This window comes from Sylvia atricapilla, chromosome 2 (genome assembly GCF_009819655.1).
Source record: "Sylvia atricapilla isolate bSylAtr1 chromosome 2, bSylAtr1.pri, whole genome shotgun sequence".
Lineage (NCBI taxonomy): Eukaryota > Metazoa > Chordata > Aves > Passeriformes > Sylviidae > Sylvia > Sylvia atricapilla.
This window is the reverse complement of record NC_089141.1, coordinates 89,366,497-89,390,096: the sequence shown is the minus strand read 5'-3', so window position 1 is coordinate 89,390,096 and position 23,600 is coordinate 89,366,497. Positions and strand designations below refer to the sequence as shown.

The following is a 23,600-nucleotide window of genomic DNA, read 5'->3' as shown; positions in this document are numbered from 1 at the left end:
ACTTTTCTTCTTGGGGTTTTCATGGTGTTCAGACTTGTGAAATGTATCACAGCCTAACTGTTGACCTATTACAACTGCTTGAAGACCTCAGCCAAAAATTCTGATACTGATACAGCAACATATAATCTGTTCAATCTAAAAATAAAGACTGATACTTAGAAAATAGTGCAAGATTAATTTATTTACAAATATTTCAGCCAGTTATATTTTAGAGAAACTTTTGTTCTGAAGACTGAAGAAGAATAAAAACATAATTTGGAAATTTTAGACACATTGATCAGAAATTTTAGACACACTGATGCTTTGCTGTTCCTTGGAGGTATTTTTAGTGTTGGCTTTTCCTTTTCTGGAAGCTTCTAATGTAACAATACCTTACACCACAGTGCTGATACAGGGATCAGTGATTCATTAAAAGCTAATCCATGAGACATTAGGTTTACAAGTGTCACAGACACATTAGATTTGAGAACAAGGAGGGACACAGTGGTGAAAGGATTGTCAAATATACAGAGAATATCCCCGTGAGTGGGTACTACCATTAGTTTTGCAAGAAAGCATTAGTTCTGAAAATTAATTTCGTATGTGTAATTACTAGAAACAGCTGTTTAGGAAGTGGTATTATAGCAAGTTAGACTGAAATCAGTCAAAAGACATTTTATTTATCTTTTGCCATTTGAGGTTTAAGCAGCACTCCTCATATTTAGAAATCCCTACATCTGTAAAAAACCCACAAATATCACATATATCTAATCAGTCTAATAATTCTAATCAGTCTAATAACTCAGCTATCTTCACTTGCACAAGATGTACACCAAGTTCTTCAGACTAACTGAGGACTACTTCCTTCACTATGAATGCCATTCAGGTATCTATCTATCTACAGGGTTTGATATAGTCTTTATAGAAAGAGAAAATGGCAGAAACTGCTTTACTTTTCCTCCATGGATAGTCGGTAAAGATTCTCGCCCAAGAACTCAAGCCTCTCCCTTTGTTCCAGGTCCTGGTACAGGCCCTTGGGCACCTTGCTCAGGCCGTACACCAGGCCAAACAGGCAGCCGGCGATGGACCCGGTGGCCGCGCTCTCCCCTGCAGGTTTAAGCACAATTGCAGCGGTCTTTTAGTGTCACCTTCACATACACAACCAAAAACTCCACTGAGCAGAGAAGGGAGCATTCCACACTGATGGAGCTCAGTGGGAGCGTGTTGTGTCAGTCCTAAAGGCTAAGGATGCCTAAGTAAGACAGCGATGCCAAGGCAAGCACATGGAGATGCCACTGTGGTGTGCACTCCTGGTCTGAGAGCTCACTTGGTTTCTGGAAAATCTACCCCAGCATAGCAGCTCTGTGCAGGCAGCTAGCCAGTGCTAAGGACAGCAGGAATAATAGTTGTAGGGGTGTCTATTATACAATAGAGGTCCCGGACTGAAGAGTGTCCCTTCCCTCCTCACAGCACAGCACAGCACAGTGCAGGCTCTAAAACACCCAGCCTTGCTGAGGAGCACTGATGCTCTGCACATGCAGTGCCTGTGGGTTTGTGCCTGCCAGTCTGCAGTGGGGGGCTGTGAGCTCTCACCACTGTGTTGGGGCAGGTGAGAGACCCAGAGGCCGTGCACAGGGCCCACACCATGTGGGGAGGGAGTGTGCGATTCAGGGCTGGGGTCCTACCCCCCAGCTCTGCTTCCCAAAGGCCCAGCAACATGCACCTGCTAATGAGAAAGTTCTCTCTCTCAAAGCTGTACAAGTACTTAATTATGTGCCTCCAAGTGCTGGAGTTTATTTGGCTGGCACTTGTTTGGTTGCTGTGTTATTTTTCTCCCTTACTTGGTTTCATTACACGCAGCTAAAAGGTTGTTTTGCCAAATGTGCTTGTGTTCCATAAAGATCTGTCAGCCCTTTAGCAAGCCGTGCTGGACTTACTCCTCAAGCACCTCCGGCAGAATCGTGAGATGTAGATGGAGCAACATTTGAAAAGTGCTGTCAGTGGCTTGTGTGGCAGCAGCTGCCACAAGAATGGGGTTTAGAGGCTAAAACCAGAGGTGAGAATGTTACCGACAGCATGGCAGATTGGCCAACAGAGGCAGCTGGCAGCCAGGAGGGCGCTCTGCCGGCCCTGCCGGGGGAGCAGCAGCGGGAAGCACAAGCGCCCTCACCTCCGTGGAACATGGAGCGGTTGCAGAGCTCGGTCCAGTCCCCGCCGCAGCCCATCAGGGCGTCGTACGCGATCATGGGCGCGTCGTGGCCGCGTCTTCCCCCGCGGCCCTCGGAGCTCCACCTCCTGTACGTCTGTGGGGACACGGACAGGCCGTCGGCGGGGAGCCGGGGCCGCGGCCGTGGGGCATTGGCCGGGCTGGGTCTGCCCTGCTCGGCGGCTCCATGGGCCGGGAGAGGGCACGGGCCGGGCTGGGTGTGCCCTGTTCAGTGGGAGCGGCTCCATGGGCCGGGAGAGGGCACGGGCCGGGCTGGGTGTGCCCTGCTCAGTGGGAGCGGCTCCATGGGCCGGGAGAGGGCACGGGCCGGGCTGGGTGTGCCCTGCTCAGTGGGAGCGGCTCCATGGGCCGGGAGAGGGCACGGGCCGGGCTGGGTGTGCCCTCCTCGGCGGCTCCATGGGCCGGGAGAGGGCATTGGCCGGGCTGGGTGTGCCCTGCTCAGTGGGAACGGCTCCATGGGCCGGGAGAGGGCATTGGCCGGGCTGGTGTGCCCTGGGGCGGCGTGGGACGAGCCACAGCCGCCGCTCCAGCGGCCCCGGTGGTGCCCGAGGTGTGCTATCAGCCTGCGGCCCTGCTTAATGCAGCGAGCTCTTGGCGGGCCAAGTGGCTGGTGTAAGCAAGCCAGAACTGCCAAAAAATAGATCAAGACAGATTTCAAGTTCGCATCCTAGAAATTCCTTATCATATAAAAAAATTAAGGTTGGTAAGGACATACTTCGTCAGTCCTCTTCCTGCCTCTAGGAATATTTTCAACTCCCCTTGCCGCACGTTTGCAAATGTTTCAATTGGCCAGGTTTTCCTGGGGGATGAAAATGTTCTGATCCAGTAATTTCTTTAGGGCCTTGTTTTGAGACTATGCAATTGAAGGCCCTTTCTCTGTCTTTTGCTTGTCAAGCCTTTTCTCTCCTCTTCTAAAAGCACTTGTTGAACAAAAGGGAAAATAGTTTGAAAATGTAAGAAACAGTTCTTCCCCAGGAAAAGAAGGAAGAAAGAACTCCAAACCCACAGTGAGGTTTGCAAAGAAAAATTGGATATTCTCTAGAGCAGGTACCTCCAGCCCCAAATCCCCAAATTACCTTAACACTAATAAATCTATAGTTAAAAAATACCTTCCTATTAAGAAATGAGCAGCTTTATTTCCTGAAGTTTGACTTACACCATGGCAAGTTCACTGTTGCTGGTTGGCTGGCTTCTGCAACATCTATGAAGAGTTTGCATTTCTCTCTATTCATTTTTACCTGAGCTGTTTCCTACTTGGTTGAGGTTTATCTACACATCCATCAAACATGGTAGAGTCAGACTACAGCTTCACTCTACTGCTTTCTTTTTTTCATAATTTTAAAAGATTATTTATGCCTTTATGCTGTTCTCTGCCCCATGCAAATTTCTAGCCCTATTGCTGCAGTTTGAATGCTGGTGGAGCAGCACAGACACACATGCAATGCTACCAAAGGCAGGAGGGCTCAGCACTGAGGGGATGCTCTGGGTGTGCAGCCAGACAGCTCCAGTGTTGCTCCAGCTATTCCTCCTCATCCCTGATGCTCTGCACACATCCGATGTCATCTGGCCTTGCTGAAACAGCTTTATATTGGGGATAGCTGTCTAGGACTGAACCTGTCAGGACTTAACTGCCCCAAGGCAGCACCTCCCAAACTTCATCCTTCTCCTTTCTGCTCCAGCGCCTTTGTGCAGCTCTGTGCTGTGGCACCAGCCCAGCTTCCCTTGGGTGGGCCAGCAAGGACCTAGGACTTGGATGGGGTGCCAGCATTCACTCTCCTGCTGAAGGCACTGAGCTGCTGCCAAGCCCAGGAGGTAATTCACATGTCCCCTCCTTGCTGTCAACCCCTGCTGCCAGTAATTACAGCTGCTTCTGACTTCCTCACACTTCAGGAGCTGACCTGCTGCTGGCTAGCGCTCCTTTTCCATTCTTGGTTTTTTTAATCCTCCTTTCTGTTCCCCAGTTCTGTCTCACTGCTGGTTTAAGCAACTCCATCTTAAGGAAGCAAGGTCCTTGTAGTCTAATTGTCCTGGATGACATTGGTTTTGTTCCTCCCTCATGTTATAGCACATTGTGTCCATCACAGGAAAGTGAGTCAGGTGAATATTTTGTTTGCAGAACCAAGGCTGATCCCACGTGTTGAGCAATGTCTGCCCATTCACTGCATCTCTAACATCTTCCAAACACTCATCACTGAAAAATTATATATACCAGCTTATAGAGAATGTGGCCTTTGCTGCTAAGCACTTCAAGGTCTGATATCTTTCTGGTAGGGAAATTGCCTTTGAAACATGCCTGGATCTATCCAAGCTACATTTGAGGGCTTCACTTTCACTTGCAGCTGGTATTGTGCCTGCAGAAATGTGCACCTGGCCAAGCAGGAACGTCCATGTGGTGACCTGTGGGCAAGGGCTGTGGCAGACACTTCCACTTTCCACTGCCTGTGGAAAGGCAACGGGCTATACTCCCAAACACAAGGGGACAGCTAGTCTGGAGGGAAGGCAAAGTGCCTTTTCTCCACTCCTGAGAAAAAGGCAGGCAGAATGGTCACCTTCTCCTAATCTATTCTTTCCATAGCTATTAGCAGACTAATGAAGTGTTTCAACTTCTGCCAGGCTATGATCTCTGCCTGGTGGAGGAGTTTGAGTGTCCAGCACCATTCTTCCTTTCTTGTTGATCAAAACAAACATCTCTGTAGACCAAAATAGTTGGGCTAGGATAATGAAGGTAAATTTTGCTTCTGTATTAGGAATTCGTACAATTCTCTCTTGAAGTGATCATGGGAAATTACTGCTTGGTTTAATCTCTCCTAAAGCTTTGCTCAGACTCCAATAGTACTGGAAGGAATATAAAAGTAATAGTGAATTCATGGCACTGAATTAGTAAAATAAACCTGGAAGGGAATCTATTCTTTATATTTAGAGTGAGCAATTTCTTTTTATCCACAGTCAATCAGATTTGCATAGGCACCTTTCACTGCACAGATAATCACCTAAAAATACACAAAGTGACTTCTCAGCAAAGAACTATGCTTAAATAGTCTGGAAGAAAAGGATTGATTTATGGCAAAAGGTGACAAGAACCACATACTTATTGCTTAGCTGCTAAGTGGAGAGCTTTGTGGGGTGCCAGCCCATATCAGATAGCTGTAAACAACAGGGAAGGAGACACATTATTTCTCTCAAGTTAAGAAGATACCACCAGCAAAGAAAAGATCATGTACATTATAAAATTGTATCTCTTGGAATGTGGTGAAACACCATCTCTCAAGACACTTAAAACTAGCTTGGCACAGCCCAAGTTGGCAGCGAATCAACCACTTGGGATGTCTGTCTTCTGCTTGAAGGACCAAAAAATCATAGACTGGTTTGGGTTGGAAGGCACCTTTAAAGAGCATTGAGTTCCAATCCCCTGCCAGGGGCCAGGACACCCTTCACTAAACATGGCCAAATCCAGCTTCTAAACCTGGGGATATTTTTGTAGGGATCTGGCCACAGCTCCATTAGGCTTTAATGAGAGGCTCAGGCAGGACGTTTGCCTTTTCCACCCTCAGATAGCCATGGCCCATGTTTTGTACCTGCTCTGGGTACTAGACCGTTAATCCTGCCTCTCTGCACTGTTTTCTCCCATTGCAGCAAACCCAGGATTGGTGGTAAGTGCTTAGTTTTTTAAGCTAACCTGTACCTGAATCGAGGATAGGAGTTGTTATTTCGTTCTTGAAATTTCAGGGGAAAAAAATCCTGACTACTCTGGCAGTGGAATTATTTGAAAAATAGTGGTATGTCTCTTTGAAAATACCTCTGTTGGTTCAGAGCTGTCCCAAGAACTTTTGGAAGTTGCAGTTACCTTTTCTCTCTCCTCTGCATCATAGTTGGCTGGAAAGACAGGTTGATTCTGATTTTCCTCATTGATTTCTCTCTCCTCCAAATAAAACTGCCACTTGGCTTCAAAGTAAAACCAGTGCTCTTGATATTCTGAAGGCAAAAGAATTAATGATGTAGTATTTCACTCTGAAAACATTTTCAGTTCTACTTTAACATATTTTAAGGATAATGACAGTATTGGCTGACATGAAACCCCAGGTATTTTACAGTAACGTTACTGCATATATACTAAGTATGTATGGAGTGGGACATCTAACTGAAAACAGATGAACCAATAAAGAAAATACTTTCAGAATTTTGTGTTGTTTTAATGTAGTTTAAGATATATCAAGATGAGACTTTACAAGAATTTACTGAAGAGCACTCCAAGGAAAATATAAGAGTCAACAAAAAGAAAATAATCAATTCTTTGCCAGTTTTTTGTTCCTTTACTATGATTAAAGAACATCATAAATGTTTCCACATCCTAAATACAATTTACCACCTACATCAGTTATCAATTTTTAATTGCATAAATTCTCCAGTATTTCTGTTTTATTTTCTTTGCATTTATTGTGTGATCATTCAGGAAAAACAGATAAGAAAGTCCAAAATTCCCATTGGCAGATATTATAATACATATCAAATGTAGCAAAGGGATAAATAACATACACATCTGCTATCTATGCCCATAAAAATAAGTCTTTTTTAATAACCATATGTCTTTCTCCTTTTTTTCTGTCACTTTGGGAAGTGATCTCTAATCATGCTTAATATTCCCCATGTAAATAAACTTATTAAACTTAGTTTATTTTCAAGCCAATGCTCTTGTTCACCCTTTTTATAAAGGCTTAAAAAGGCACCTAAGTCAGTCACACTGGGCTGTTAAGCACGTACACATGCACCTGCCTGCAGAACTGAGGCCTGAGGGAAGCCCTGCCTCGCGAGCTCAAGGGGATAAGGGGGTTAGACAACAGTGAGGTGGCCCAGATGGCTAAGTATGCCAAGCCAAACTAGCAATTTGGGATGGGACTATGGGTGTAAAATAAAATTTAACATTCTCACTATTTCCCTCTCTCCTGCTTGGCTTTTCAGTAGTGTGTGCTACAAGTGGCTGAGAAGCACACACACAACCAAACCATTCACCTGAAGGATGTAACCTGATTTTGCTTCTTTTCCTAAATGCCACAGTGGTGACTGTCTTTGGCAATTAAGGTCTTTAAGTAGGGTAGTTTTTTTTGTAAAAATCCAAGCTGCTTTGTAGGACCTGATACTTTCACAGAGTTGTCGGCTGCCAGTGTCCCAGTCCCAGACAGTAATGGGCATTCAACCATATGCCTGAGACACCTAGAAATGTCAGCCGCCCTTTTTCTGAGTCTATGACCCAGTTTGGCCTCATTTCAAGGAAACCATTCACCAGAATCCTAAAAAGAGGAGATGTTTACAAAAACAGAGTAAAAGGGCTTTTACAGCCATCAGGCCAAGAAGAGCATCTAGATTTATCTAGAGCATCTAGAGGAAAACGAATGTAAGCAAAGCAAATGTAAGCTATCAACACCCACTACAGCAGCTGGTTGTGACAGTTTTTAGAACTGTGAGTGACCTGACTGATCTCTTTCTTCTTTGTTAGCTTTTTTCTCCTAATTCCCCCATGACAATAAATGCCTCATAAAGGCCTCAAAAATAAATGTTTTCTACGTAGCACCTTAACAAGCAAAGTGCTTGTTTGGCAGTTTCAGAAATAGAGGGATCAAGCATCTGAAGGAAATTTTTATTGGGTGGATCTGTAGCATGGTCCTGCAGCATATAGAATCCCATGCCACTAACCCTAGCAAGGCTCTGCACCGTCCCTGGAGCCCAGCTGAGGTGATGGTCACATTCAGGTCCATGGAACTGCAACTGGATATCAGAGAGGGGTGAAGAGTCGAACTCTCTGTGACATGGATAACAAGCTCTCTGTTTGTTATCCGTGGTGGATAATATAGCTAAATTAGGATTTTCTAAAACTGGAGGACTCTGTTTGGCAGGATTTCTTTGCAGTGCATCTCAGCAGCCAAGGAGCTTAACTTTAATGCAGGACACTTTTCCCACTACCAAAATAGGATGAAGCTCAACAATACGGGCACTGGCTGGAGGGCATGCCTCAGGAGTCCAGCACACATACCTCCACACTGAGGGGTCCTGCTGGGGTGGAGTGACAGGGACCTGCTGCAAAGCCACTCAGAGAGACGCTCAATCACATTAATCCTGCACCTGCTCCTCATGGATCTCTGCTAAAAAAATCCTGGTGTGCAATGAGGCACAGATGAAAATGCAGGGTCTTTCAGAAAGCCTTCCTGGGGCTCCTTGCAGATTTTAAAGCAGCAGCTTTTTTTCAGGGGTAAGTTTTAATTTCTGAGTGCTCTTGAGTAAAGGTTTCTATTGAATTCAGTCTTTCTCAACAGCTGTCCTTTAATCTCTTTTCTTGATGTTTCAATGTAATGGTACTTGTCTGTCCATGGCAGGTCTCACCAGTACAGACATCACTTCCTGGCAAGAGGGGACTGAAGTACCTCTTCCCCAAAGATCATATGCATAGCAATAATAAAGTAGTATATCAAGTTCAGTAGCTGGGTGACACTCTGTTGTTTGAAACAAGAATACAAGAGGTTGTATCTTAAATGTTTGTTCAGAAAAGCAACAAGCCAATTCTGAATTGTGGTCAAAAGCTAACTCTTGCTCAGAAGGCATCTGCATCTGAAATTTTCCTGGCAGGATGAGGAGTGTCAGTGGTTTTTCTTCTGGAAGATGTTGAACTTCACTAATTGATGGAAGGCAGCTGAATAATTAATCTCAGCAGTCAGTTTGCCTAATAACCTGCTAAATATAATTTCCTTCCTTACCCTTGCCCAGCAATCTTGGAAGATTCCCTAAAAATAAAACTGTGCAGTACAGCATGGTCACTGCTATTTTGCTTTGTACTTTTGCCACCAATACACCAGGCAACCAACTGCTGGTAGAAGAAGGTGGCACCACCTGTGAAGAGCTTACTTCTCTGAGCAGAAAAAGCAGGAGGACAGCCTTTGGAAGGAGGAGAGGGGGAATAGCAGCAAGATGTAAAGAATAGGGAGCAACAATTCTTCAGTGCCTTTTCAGCTAAACACAGTTTTAAGAAAATAAACTCTTGATCCAGACTTGGTACCTGCCATGTGACGAATGGTCTTCTTACAGTATTCTTCAGCCATCGGCACAACCTTCATCATCTCTCTTCCCCACTGTGCAAGGGGTTTCCCTTGGATTGCGTATGCCACAAAGAGAGCTGTGCAAAGGGACCCTAGAAAACCTGCAATTCACAAATAACAAGGATTACCAGTGTGCATCTGTGCTGGTACCCTCCTGTTTGTCCTTGTTTTCATAAAATCATCAGTGGAATGCCTCATGGCTGTCAGGTAGAGTAACAAATGTACACAACCCATCTCCGCCTGTTTGCAGCCTGACTCGTGGCATGTCAAGATTATTGGCTAACGAATGCTACCCATTGGTTTGCAATTTATCTTACATAGGAGGGAGCTTCTGTTCTCATAGTGTAATGTGATAGAAATTGAGGTAGGGGTCAAAAATAAACATCATCTACCAATGGGATACTGAAAATCTTCTAATTGAAGTCACATGAAATAATTGACTTGTATGAAGTGATTCAGTTACAAGCTATATCATCTTGTTTACAGCATTCTCCAGCCCAAGAGTGATGGTTGCTAGATCTAACACTATTTCTGGCTCATTTGACTTTAAGGGAACAAACCCATGTCCCCGTAGAGGAAAGAAGAAATAGTCCAAGAAAGACATGCTGGTCTTCTACTTTGGTTACAAATATTTCGACATTTTAAATATGTTGATGGGCACTCAACACTTCCATGACACCAGAAACAGTCGGCTCATTTCTTATATTTGCTTGCACTTTTGGCATTCTGTCAAGGGCAAAAAACTAACCTGGTGCAGTGTGCAAAAGAAGCTTAAAAAAAGCCAGTCAGTCATTTAAATAAATCCCAGGTGTGCAAAGTATTGATGCAGGTGCTTCTCTCAGTGCATGGGTCCAAAAGTGTTCACTCATACATAGAGGTAATAATGAATTTTGTGTGTTTTGCTGAAGGTAAGACAAAATCATCTTAGGAGGTGACAAGTCCAGATGAGGTGATAACTAATTCCCTCTGCTACGAAACCTGCAACACTGGGCCAGGCCCAAGGCACATCCATCTAGAGCCCCAAATATGTTTTCATAAAGAATAAAAGCCCGTGTAGACCCAGCCCAAAGGGTCTCACTCAGATAGACAGCATCTAGCCCAGATGCCACAAAGATCCTCGAGTGCCTCATTTACTGTGAGTGGCAGCAGAAGGTTTAGTGTGAATTAAAAGCAGGGCGCAGTGAGACAACTCAGTCAGAGGGTGGCAGTGGCTGGAGAGTGCCCTGAAGGTTTTGTGGGGGCTGGCAGTCCTCTCCTGCCCGCTCCCCAGGCTGCCCATCCCCCTGTTGCTGTTGCCCTGCTCTCCCTGCCCAGGGCAGCCCTCACACAGCCTGCTGCTCCTCACTGGGGGAGAAAGCACACCCTGGCCAAGGTGTCTGTCTCTGCAAGAGAGTGAACTCTGACATGTTTTGGCTCCTCCATTCCCCAGGGCAACTAGGTTAGTTTTAGGAGACACTTTAATTGCACAGTTTGATTGATTTTGACAAGACTGACTCTTTGCCTGGTCTCCTTTGAACCCAGGCATACCCACGGACTGTGCGGCTCCTGTAGCAGCAAGGTCTGAGGCTTCACTGTGCATAACATGGGGAGTATTTTCTTTGTCTGCTTGTTTCAGTCCCAAATGATGCACTGGTTGGGTTTTCTGAGTCTGACTTATGAGGATCATAGCTGGCATTTCCCTGACACATTTCAGGATAGCAGTGAGGTGCATGTGGCCCTTCCACCCCACTCCTTCCTGCCTCTCTGCTGTGCCACTTGTTTCTTTTCACAGCTAAAAACTCTCTCTGGATGTAATTTCTCACCGTATGGAAGGTGTCTGACAACTTGGATCCTCCTTGCTGCCATTTTCTGGGTCTCATAAGCCCTTTCTTTCATGATGGACACAGACTACAAGCAGTCTTATGGCTGCTAATGCACACTTTACACACCAGCCTAATTTTCTGCTTGGTTTTGAACCCTTTCCCCCTTATTTTATGGCATCCTGTTGACTTTTCTGACTGCTTCATAGCACTGAGTGTGTTGAATGTGTCACCATTCATTATGGTTTTATCTATTCTGTTTAAAACAGACAGAATGAATACATGTTTACATAGCATAAAATTATCAAAATGACAGACCTGAATATTAAAACAACATTAAGTCTGCTTATTTAGGTATTGTTTAGAAAATATTTCAGATTGTATCCTAAAATATGTGGACTTAAGGTTTTTTGGCTTACTAGCATTACCTACAGTGATTGGATATGACAAAACCTGCCAAGAGAAAAAAATGTTGTTATCCCCTGAACCATAAATTTGCATGATAACAATGAGTCATCTAGACATACATGAATCCTAAAGTTTGATTAGGGCAACTAACATGAATATGCTTTTGACAAGGCAGGTAATATTTACATATTGGGATTTTAGGAGAGAAAACAACTATGCCTGAGGATGCTGTCAGCATAACATACAAGCAAATATATAAGCCTATAGAGGTGATATACACACGTATTCATTGATCAAGCAAAGTTCAAACTGAGGCCTTGAAGTCTGCAAATCAGAAGTGGTTTAACCAGGGGAGTTCACAGGAGCTGTGTTAGTCCCTGCAGAAGAGGAAAGCTGCCTTAGGGGGTGTCAGAGTGCAGGCATTACCTGTGGGGTGGTTATGAGTCATTCGTCCACATTCAATGCTCACTTCAATAAGTGACTCCAGCCTTTCCGGCTTCCAGTATCGCATCCCTAAACACATGGCTTTTGTGGAAGCTCCAAATCCAGAACCTAAAGTAAAAGGATAACACCAAGCATTTAAAAGGAGACTGATCTCACACAAATATGATAAAATGTGAGACAAGCACACTCCGTTAATTCAGCTCATGTGTGGAAAGGGAACATCTCAGGGAATGGGAAATTATCATGCAAAATGAGTTAAAAGTTTTGAAAGTTTCTTGTGAGGAATTTTGCTCCTACATAGTCATTCTGGTTTATACAGCTATATTCCAATATAATCAAGTGCTATGAAGAGCATCGTGGGTTCAGAAAGCCATGCACTGTCTTGTTCACAGGACTTGTTTGATCCAAACTCTCATCCCATCTTCACTCATTTTTGGCTGACACTGCTGTTTTGCTTGCTCCAGGTACCCACACCAGAAACAGAACTTTGAGAAAGATACATTTCCCCACACCCTTATTTTATAGTTGTAAGTACACGATTAAAACACTTTATATGAGCTTCACAGTTCACCTTTCAATGTTTCATCATGAAGAGCCTCATCAGTTTCTGCTACGAACAAAAATAATGTGTCCAAAAGAAACTAAAGGGTACCGCGCCAAATCCTACAAGGTTAGCCAATGTCAGAACTGAAGTTTTCCATGCAACCTGAAATTAGTGCTTGTTGTGCTACAGCCTACACTTACCGAGGTTAGTTTTGGGAACCTCCACCTCCATGCAGCATAGAATTTATTTATTGAATTCAGAATTTCTTTTAATCCTTAGCACTGGAAATGTGATCCTAGGTGTTCAACTTTTAAACACTTCATTGAGTGGAGTTAAACTTACTAATGAGTTTCTCTGCAGTACTTATCACAGTAATTTTAGGATCCCAGAGAAGTTTTAATGAGCTTATCTTCACCAGGCACCAGTGTGAGGTGATTATCTCCTCGTTGTAGCTGGTGAGCCAATGCCCAAATAAGCATTAACTCATTGCAGACAACCACCTTGAGGTTTTGATTTTTCACAGTACTTGGCATTTTTCAGCACTGTCTTTGCTCAATCACACTTCCCAGTGACCTTGGGAATAGCTGGGGCAATCAGCATTTCTCTTCTTAGTTCCTGGAAGATAAGGGGCATATTTATGCTATCTAATTTTAGCCTATGTGAACCTGAATTAGGAGCCAAATCTCCTTGTCTATCCCAGACAGGCAGCATGGAGAAAGGCTGTATGTCCCTTAGTGTGTATAATGGCATAGTAGGAACAACTCGGGGGTCAGAGTGAATTGAAGCAGCAGATGACAAGGAGCTAGGGTCACAGCTTTCAGTCACTTATCTGCAGAAGGGCCCTCAGCTGCTCCACTGGGAAGCTGGTTTCATTTGTCTGCTGTGAGAGCAAAGCACCAGGGGCTTTTCTGGAACACCTCTTGCCTTTAAGTCTCACCCCAAGTGGCTTCAGCTCCGATGCCCTAAGATTATGAGTGTGATCCAAGTGGGGTAGTGAAGGTGGGCAGTGAGATGTACTTCAAGCCAAACTGAAGCCTGAGCCAAACTAACATAAACCACCTACTGGCATTTCCAGGTGCAATATCTGAATTTCCCTATTAGGAAAAGAGTTCTTCTCCCTGAGAGCAGCTATCCAGGAGCAGATGAAACTATCTGCCTATCCCACAGATCACATAGAAACCACAAGGAAGAGTCAGGAAGGATATCCAGTCTTCCAGGGCATCACTGAACTGGGAGAAAATATCTTCTCCTGCTTTGCAAGACCAAACCCTTCATTAAACCATCTGCTGCCATAGAGTAGAAGATGAGATTCTTCACTATGAAAACCTGGTTTTTCCAAAGGAGAAACCGTCCATGCTGGTTATCCAAGAGGGCAAGCTCTTGGACTACACGAAGCTGCTAATTAAATAACATCTCTCAGTATATCCAAAGTGGAAGATGTACTACAGCAATCTGACTCCTGGTTTGGAGAAGCTTGTCTTTTCCACTTCATTGTCTTCCTACATTCTGGGACGTTCCATTAAAACCTTCTGCAGAATTAGACAAGTAAACTTGGTAACAAAAAAATTCCATCACATTAAACCCAGACAGAGCTTCGGGGAGCTAACTCCAATGTCTCAAGTCTACCATTGATTGTGTCCATGAGGACACAAAGGAGAGCAAGACTGGGCCAAACAACAGGGGTGACGTATGTTGCAACATAAGGACTGTCCTCCATGATCAGACCTGAGGCCAAGCCAACTCATCATGTCTGACAGTGAAGAGGATACTTAAGAAAGAGTAAAAACTACAGTGACAATATCCCTTTGTACTAACTAAGCTGCTGTCAGTTTGTCTCCCTGATCCAAGAGGCAGCTAGCTATTAATCTTTCTGCTTAAAAACTCTTGAAGGATTTCCCCTGGGTGGATTTGCCCAGCTCATTTTCAAACTCACATGAACTGTAGCATCTGCAAATTGGCATTGGAAAATAGTTCTGCAGCTTATGTAGGTGTTGTGTGAGGAAGCTTCTTTGCCAATACTACCAGCAAGAAGTTCTCAAGTGTTTCTAGGAAGCCCAGAAGTTGCTTCCACGGTTGCAAATAAAGACCTGGTTGGATGCTGCACTCTCGGCCTGAAATACATGATACAGGCAGAGCCCAGCTATTTGACCCACCATTTGACTGGCTTTTCACAGTGGCTCAAAAGCAAATCTCTGGCTCAGGGGGTACTACTTTACTCAGATTATGGTTCCAATTCTACAACAATCTGAAGTTTTGGCAATGGATCAAAACATTTTTACCATGTCTCAGAAACAGCAGACTCATCTGCACCAAAATTTTAAACAAATACTTACAGACAAACAGAGGCAAACACTTAATGGAGAGAATTTTAGGCTTGTGCTAATCAATGTTGTAAATTGTAAACAAGCTCTTAAAATGGAAGGTGTTAGACAATCTTAGGCAGGTTTTCTGGTGGTCACAGGAATCTCACCAGCCTCTAACATAACCCAGGTATCTCTGCAATGAGTGTGGCAATGAGCATGACATGAGGTGGCAGCCACACACATGGCAGTCTGACTTTGGGATTCAGTGTGCTGACTAAACTCACAAGAATTTGGGCAGAGAAGTATCCATAAGCAATCCAAAATTACCTAAGATAAGTCCATGAAGGCTGGCACATGAATTATTGCTGGAAGCAAGATAAGATAGAATGCCCACAGCAAATCAGCCTTTTGGTTCCAGCCCATCCAAAATATAGTCTGACTGCTAGGCATTCAATCACAGGCATTCAATGCCTGTGGCATGTTTTTGCCTCAAGAAGAATTTTGTGTAAATTCAACTAAAAGTTAATTATGTCCATAGCAGTATTGGGTCCCATAGAAGATAGAACATCTCTACTGGTTCTTCTGCTCTCAGGGTGAAAAAAGGGCTTCCTGAAATGTTCTGGATGCTTATTTGTCAGACCAGATGGAGAAGGTGGCTTTTAGCTGCCAGATCTCAAGGCAGGAATTAATTTTTTATTCTTTGATTCAAGAGTATCCCCAAAGCAGATAGTCCATCATGGAAAGCTGGGGAGGTAGAAGGCTGAAAGAAGAGAGGTAGCTCCAACTCTGCAGTGGACCAGGGAACAGCCATACTCAACTGCTTGTTGAACAATGTTAAGAGCTACTTGGGACCAAGAGCAGCTCCCACAATTATTTTCACCAAATTTTATCCACTGTCAGTAACAAAACACATGACACTGCCAAAGGGGCACTTTCTCAGATCTGGCTGGCTGATAGCAGGGCGGGAAGGACACACCCTTTTCACTCCCAGCAGCTGGTTGTGAGGAGCGGGGGACAAGTGAGAGAGATGCTTTTTTTGTCAATCTGGCTGCAGAGACCCAGAAATAGCTGTGGCATTGTGCCACCGGGTCTTTGCCATGGTGTTGCATCAATACGCAGTCCTGTTGAGGCAGTGCTCTCTGCAGCGGCTGGGTGTCACCGGCACAGCCAGCACCAGTGTGAGCTGACACCGTCTTGTGGCTGCCTGGGGCTCCCTCCCCTGATAATGGAGCCTCTACAGGCTTTCAAGATTAATTGCACTGTGTGTGTATGTGTGTGCACATAGCTGCGTGCACCTTATTTAACTTGAAGTGGAAGTTTTATTCATTGTAAAAGTGAATGATCATAAAGGGAAAGAAAGAGAGGGTGAGGTGTAGTAAACCAGGCTAGGAATATGAGGGATTATCAACAAAACAATCATAGTTGTTAGCAGGGCATCCAAAGGGCATCCAAAGTCACTGCTTTCCCTCCAGTGAACATGTTGGTGCTGAGAGGAATTTACAGGCTTGGCATTTTGTTTCAGATCTGGTGTTACTGAAAAGATCCAAGTCTACAAACGTTTAAAGGAAAAATGGCAGAAAATATTTCTTAAAATAACCATTAAACTCAAGGACAAAAATCTGGACCCTGAGGCACAGAGCCAAGGACAAAGTCTCTTTAAATAGATGTTAAAGAGGGAGGGGTTTGCTTACAAGAGGACACGGTGCCCTACAGAAGGAATTCTTGGCAGATCTCTTGTCATCCTCAGGCGAACATGGAAACGTTTCAGGGGTAGTGGCCTTTGATGTGAGGGGGGAAAAGGAAACAATTTCCATATGGCCACAAACACCGAGGGCATGCATTATTCTAGGCAGGCCGTCTAAAGGAAAGCAGTACCGTACCCTTTTCGTTGAAGGGCGTGTGCCAGGCGAGGAGGTGGTTGTCTGGCTTTAACTCCCTGCAGCCTTCGATGGTGGCGGGGTCCGGCCGCCGGCCCGACAGCTTGTCCACAGCATCCACGTAGCGCTTCACCAGCTCGCGGTACAGGTCTTCTAGACACCAGTAATCTGCTCAGAGCAGGGACGAGAAGGTTGCTGTATGAAGGCAGAAGAGCAAAAAGAACCACAGCAAACATGCAAGCAAGCTCACTGTGTGTTTGAGAAATATTCCTGTTTCCACTTCAAATATACCGAGTCATGTTTCTAGTGCCACTGTCACATTTTTACACAGCATGACAGCAGGCTGGAGGGAGAATGGTCTTGACTCTCAGTTCTCATCTTTCTCTCCTTTCCTCTCCATGTTTAATTCCTTCACTGAAATGATGAAACTTTCTGTTAATCAACAGTAGCTGCTGAGGGCCTTTATTTCAGCTCTGTTGGTGTAAAGTCAATACAGAGATGATCAGCTGTCAGGTGACAGCGTGGCTGCCGTGGGGTCTGGATAAAGCCAACTGTGCCTGGCTGAGCCCCAGCCTTTACAGATGGGAATCCAATTTAAAAATGAAAGCCCTTTTTAATTTTTTTAATTACCACATTAGAGAATCACTTCAAGAGGTATGTATGACTAGATACAAAGGCAAATGATCATCTTCCTTTTTAAAATCTACATGTTGTATTTATTTTGTCTAAAATTTGTAGGTATTTCATGCAGGGATCCAAATATATTATAATATCATGAACAGTAAGGTTTTAAAAGAAATAGTATAAAAATCGGTAAGAGTAGTAAATCCCTACTGCCTGAAGGCAGTTTCCAGCACAAAAATTTCTCTCCATAATAAGTTCACTAACAATATCTGTTTATAGATTATTTTTACCAAGCCCTATAGTCTTGCTTAAGTCTTCCCTATAGTCTTCCCCCTGTTTAACATAGACTGTTTCTTCACTATTGCTACTTCTCTTGGCTGGTGTTGTCTATTGTTGGTCTTGAAGAGTCCTGCCCTTGACTTGTGTCGAGGAAAACCTTCCACTGGCATCCATTACAGCTGTGTAATCAGTGCAAACACAGGCCAAAGGGATTTACCCACTTATGTATTTTCTACGTACTTAGAGAAACCCCATTTAGTACTTGCTTAATTGCACAGGTTGAATGACACAGCAGGGGAAGTTATTGGAAAAATATCTTAATTTTGTTAGAGGTGGTGAATTCTGGAAATCCACAATTTATCTTAAGAGAAAGTTCAGAGTCCCAGAAGTAAGAGACATTCTGAAGCACCAGTTATGGAGGCAGGTGAAAAAGATGAAGGGTAGAACAGGATTCCTCTTCTTTCACATAAAATAACCCTACCAGTTATACTGGCCGTCTCAGTGTGTAATCCTAAAGAAACAAGACACTTTCAAGCTGCCAGCTCTTTCCAGATTTAGGAGTCAGGTGTCACAGTTTATCCAGACAGGAGCCAGGAGCAGGGCTTATTGCCTGGCAGCTCCTGCAGAAACCTTGTCCCCAGAGCACAGAGTCCCTGTGGTCCAGCACCTCCAGGCTGTTCAAGCCCACCATGGTTCCCAAGCCTGGGACCAGATTGCTGTCTCAGCCATTCAGTAGGACATGTTCTTTCTTTAGAAATGAACCCTTATTTTTTTTAAACTCATGTGTAAAGCAAGAGAGGAAAATGATGATGCTTTTATTATTACAGAGATAGTTTCCCTGGGTTTGATGATGCTGTCCTTGACCCACCCTTATAGGACAGATTCCTTCAGGAATGTTTTGTCTATCATTCATTGTCACGTCAGCCTTTAGTTAGGGCACCTGGTGGCTTTGGGGAGCACCAGCTCAGTCTGCAGCAGTGCCCACGGCCCCGGTTGCTTGTGGCCATGATCCTCCTGGGATGTTCTCCATGCAGCTGCCAAAGTGCTGGCCAAAATCCCCTCCCCAGGTGAGAACTGCCTTTGTCTTAACACAAGCCTGCACCTCACCCTTGGCTGCTGCCTCAGCCTCAGGCTGGGAGCTCCCCTGGGGATAGTGCCCTGACAATGACAACAGGACTTCACGGCTTTTAGCCATGGGCGTGTTTGTCCCAGTCTACAATATCCCAGGACTGCCCGCAGGTGAGTGGCTGGGGAATGGGGGAATGCTGTGGCCAACAGGCAGCCAGCCAGGCAAACAGCATGTGCAGGGAGCAGGGCAGTGAACCCAGAGATATTTTTGTTGCTTATTTCCCCTCTTTTTTTTTTGAGGGGGTTAGGGGTGGGCTGGGGGCTGGTAATGTTCCAGTCACCCAATATATTCTTTAAAATCTGTTTCCACAGCAGTAAGGGCAAGTCCCCAGGGCTGGTGGTAGATGCCTTCAGCCTCACAGACGTTCAGCTTCACTCTGTTGACGTGGGTGATTTGGCACCTAGGCTGGGCCATGAGCAAGCCATGGGGCTTTTTTGCATCCCCCGTCAGGAGGAGACACTGCTGCGGGCAGGAGAGGTTCTTGTTTCCCTTGTGGGAAACAGGGAGAAGGACTTGTTTTATCCCACTCACCAATGTTGCTGCGAAATGAGGATTTTTTTACTAAAATTCCCCACTCCATCTTGCTGTTTCCTCTCCCGCCCATGAAAGCGCCTTTTTAAAATGCTTGTCTGATCAAGTCAAAGAAATGAGAGTGTAGGATAAACAGAGTCAATGGAAACAGTAGCTAAAACTTTTTTCTTTAGAGCAATTTACAGGCTGCTTTCTTTAAGAAAATAATTATTGTTTTACTGTTGGTCTAACTGACTTGATTACCCAGAAGTTATGATTTTAGAGGGTTCAATAAGCAAGAAACATATGATATGTATTTAATCATAGCCTATATTCAGAAATATGCCAGTCATCTTTTTTTCTTGATAGGCTGACATCTTGCCCTTATCTTTAGTGTATTAGCTACCCCTTAAACCATTGGTTAGCTAATAGCCAAGTATGAAGTGTCCTACACACTCTTCAACTGATCTCTACCTACTAAATTTAGAGCAGATTGGAAGCAGGCAGATAAAGGAGTGAAACACTAGCACAAAGGAAATCTCATTGATGTGAAGGATACTTAGCTACACTGGGAGCTTCTGCTACTGCTAGTTATGCAGTGTTATGAGTTTTAAGAAAAATCAGAAGTACTTGTTCAGAGATAAAAAAAAAAAAAAAAATTGAACCATTTTGAAGAGATAAAATACTCTTGAGAGGTCACTGTCTTCTGGTGTATTTTCCACCATCTTGCCAGTCTCAGAAGGCTCTAGTTTGATGGGTAAGGTGTCAATACAAACACTTCTCATCTTAAAAAAACTAACCCCACCTTAAGAAGAAACAAATGCTCTCTGTCAAACCATTGTAATTTTAGAAGACATCTTAATAACTTCCACAATTCTGACAGATTTCATTATAAATACAGTATGTCGGGATACTTTTTGGACCAATGACACGGAGCTCTCCTTATAAAACAAATAGGCTTTTGCAGATGCAACCCTTTGTCTGAGGAGCAGAAAAGAGGAGACAGCACTAGTGCTTTTAGGCTGAAAGAGGTACTAAAGTAACTCTACTCCAGCCTGGAGTTCTGGACACAAACAATGCACTCAGAGGAGTTCTGGACACAAACAATGCACTCAGAAGAGTTCTTATCTGTTACAGAAGACTTTCTAGTGGCTATATTATTCCCTGATGTACTCCAGCATACTGATAGTCTACTTCGCAATTATTTTTGTTATTCTGGACATGTGGTATTTTAGTCTTATTTTAGTCTTTAAGCTTTAACCAACTGTACATCTCTAGGAAAAATACAGGAAGAGCCCCTCCACACTCCAGAAATTAAGACCCCCCGCATTTGTGAGATGGTCACAGGATTGTGCTCATGGAGCAGCCAAACTAATGCACATTATCATTCACATAAAGCAGCATTTCTGACACGCTTTCTCGTGATTTCCCCAGCAATCAGGCTTATTCTAAGGAATGCAGCAGCTCGACAGCTCTGTTCCTCCGCAGGCTGTGTCCGCGATTGCCGCCGTACCTACCTGTGATGACAGCCTCAGCTGTAGCCATGTGCATGAGCGTGTTGTCACTTACTGGCCACTTGTCAGGAGAGAGCACCAGGTTCTCAAGCCCTCCAATTTCCTTCAACTCCTGCTGGATTTTTGCACCTAAGGCATTGTTTTCGCGGGAGAAATTGCGGTAACCGAGAGCATCCCCTACTCCGGCCAGAACAAGTGCAGCCTTAAATTTATCCATCCCTGAGACAATTTCCACTTTCCTTTTGTCTGAGGCAGCCACCGAATCTTGATCTTCCTTTGTTCCTTTGCCTTCAGCTCAGCTTCCCTGACACTTTATAGCAGCCATTGTGTCACACCAAGAGCTCTCTCTATAAGGCAAGGACTTCCTTTTCTGGCTCTGCAGATGCCATCTCTTGTCTGGGACCCGACAGAGAGGAAATATTTCATAACCCAGGGATTTTGCAGGGGCTTTGTTCAATGAAACTGTAAGAGCAGATCTGCAAAAGTCTTGTTTCTGCAACCCAGCTTAAAGCAAGCCAGGAGATCCTTAGCCCTACCCAGCCAAAGTAACTCTACACCCAGAAAAACAGATGCCTCAACGGGGGGTGCTTATTTATTCAACAACTTGTAAATTATATTTTTTCTTCTGCCCATTTCTGATATGTTGAAGTCAGCCTCTCTCTCAGGGACCAGTCAGAAATAAAGGCAATTATAAAAGCAGATTTCCAGGATCTGTACACACTAGAAGGAGGGATTAAGCAGTAAGAAGTCTAGTGAAATGCAGATGACCTCTCCCATTTCTAGTTATGCCCCATGGAGATATTTTGTTAACAGCTTTCTTGTTCTGTTTCACCTAGTACAAGAATATTCTGCTAATTCACTGCATCCCTGGATAAACACTGAGCAAAACAGCAGCTTCAATTCCATGCCTCTTACTCCCTGGCAAAGAGTGACTTTTTCCTAAAGCTGAGGTCAGTCCACACTTGGATTCTGGAAGGAAACTATTTTCAAAGATGCATTGAAACAGCATCCTGTGAGTCTAATAAAATCCTAAAGACTCACAAATTACTACTACATTACAGACAGAAATAGAAATGTAAATATAGAGAAGTAAACAGAAAGAACTGACTAGACTGTAATTCTAAAAACTGATAGCAGGGGAAAGGTCTGTGTTTTGTTTGATCTTTTTGAGAGGGCAAAACTGATTGCTATTCAGATGGAAAAGGCCAGCAATGCAAGGGATGCGTCATCCTAGCACCCAAAGCAACAAGTTAATAAACAATAAGTTAATCATGGTCTAAGTTATTGACCTGTGTAGAAATGTCTCTGAACTTGATGGATTTTCAGGACACATAGAAGCATTGCCATGCCTGTTCTACATTAGAAGAGATAAAGTGCCCAAATGGTGAAAGTAGCTTCTTGTTAGTGCACTCTTGTTTTAAAGACTGGGATTGGTTAACAGAAATGCTGAAAAGGACACTGAGAGTGTGCTTTCATTTAACAGCTCCACACTGAAAAAGCCGCCAAAAAAAAAAAAAAAAAAAAAAGAGAGAGAGAAAAGGAGGACAATTATGCCTTAGGGACCTGAGGATATGCAGGGACAAGTATCAGTGAGGCACAGCCAGCCTGCTTTAGGGCTGGGTTGCCATAAGTGGTGGATGCCAGCCCTGCTGCCCTGTGTGGGGCAGGGGGAACAGGCATCATCTCCCACAACCAGGGCATTTACGCAACACAGAGGTAATGTCAGAGTCACCCCTGCAGTGTGGGTTACCTCACGTTCCACGTGTCTGAAAACAAACACTAAAAATGGAAAAGCAAGGCCAGGAGAGCTTACAGAACACACCAGGCAGAAGCACTGACGTTGATGTCTCTGTTACAGGTCCATCCACCCCTCTGTGGCACACACCTGTTCTCTATTGCTGCATAGCATCACGGTTTGCAGGCACGTGGGAATCTGAGCTTGCAAAGCAAGGACAGGAGGAATTGCCTGCTGAGGCGCTGTGGTGAGCTATAAGGGCCTCATCAGATGGAAGGTTCCTCCCTGAAAATGAGCAAAGCTATTCTTAGTTTTCCATTTATCTTTTTCTTCTGAATGTGGCTGGCAGTTGCACTGCCCTTTTGCCTCCCATAGACTTCACTCTGTTGCAATACACTTGGCTGCTCAAACACAGCCCAAATTAGGAATAAAGCTCTGATAAAAACCCAGAGAAAATTTCAAAGAAGTTCTATTTTTCAACTCTGTGAAACAGAACATGCAGCAAAGACATTTTTATTTAATTTTTTAATTACACATGATCTCCTTGTCACATGGTACTCCAGCTACTGTTGGCTTTCTGGGCAGAGGTAGGCTAGACACACTAAACTACCCCTACTCCTCACAAAGGAAACAATTGTTTGTAGAATATCATACCTACACATCTTAAACAGAGATAAAAGACAGTAATTCCATGAAGATGGGTAACTATTCACAATAGAAAAAAAAACCCAAACCTGAGCAGAGGTGGCAGAACTATTTGTTAAATCCTAATAAAATGCATCTTTGGTGTCTTTTCATTTGTCTACCTATGACAGCTTTCAGATGGAGAGAATCCATGAAAAGAGGAACGGGAAGGCAGGACAGAGCAAAAAGGCTTGTCTGTTATGGGTGACAACACACTGATGTTTCAGCTCTACTGCATTTGAAACCCGAGGTGAGAACATGGAAGCAGCCTTTGGCAAACGTGGCTGCTCCTGCCTCCTCCAGCAGAGGGAAGTGTGCGGATGGGCTCAGGACAGAGCCCGTGGACGCTACAGGTGATGAGCTCTGCTCTGAATCGAGGAACTGGAAAATGGAGCTGGACTGATGCTGTGCCCACACAAGCCCTTTTTAAGTTAAAAGAGGACTACACCCCAAATGCTTCCC

General features: G+C 44.2%; 1 protein-coding gene across 2 annotated transcripts; it reads right to left on the bottom strand.

Annotated features, from left to right (window-relative positions):
- Positions 1–155: 155 nt before the first annotated feature.
- On the bottom strand, positions 156–21,135 carry ADPRHL1 (ADP-ribosylhydrolase like 1). 2 transcript variants are annotated; one of them, XM_066313755.1, is made up of 7 exons: positions 20,723–21,134; positions 16,667–16,831; positions 11,922–12,047; positions 9,249–9,389; positions 6,051–6,178; positions 2,150–2,282; positions 156–1,086 (listed from the first exon to the last, which is right to left on the bottom strand). In XM_066313755.1, the coding sequence occupies exons 1-7, from the start codon at positions 20,934–20,936 to the stop codon at positions 929–931; spliced, it is 1,065 nt and encodes a 354-aa protein (XP_066169852.1). In that variant the 5' UTR covers positions 20,937–21,134; the 3' UTR covers positions 156–928. The 2 variants fall into 2 exon arrangements, with proteins under 2 accessions (XP_066169852.1, XP_066169853.1); XM_066313756.1 differs by lacking the exon at positions 11,922–12,047 and having other exon boundaries at positions 20,723–21,135.
- Between the last annotated feature and the right edge of the window lie 2,465 nt (positions 21,136–23,600).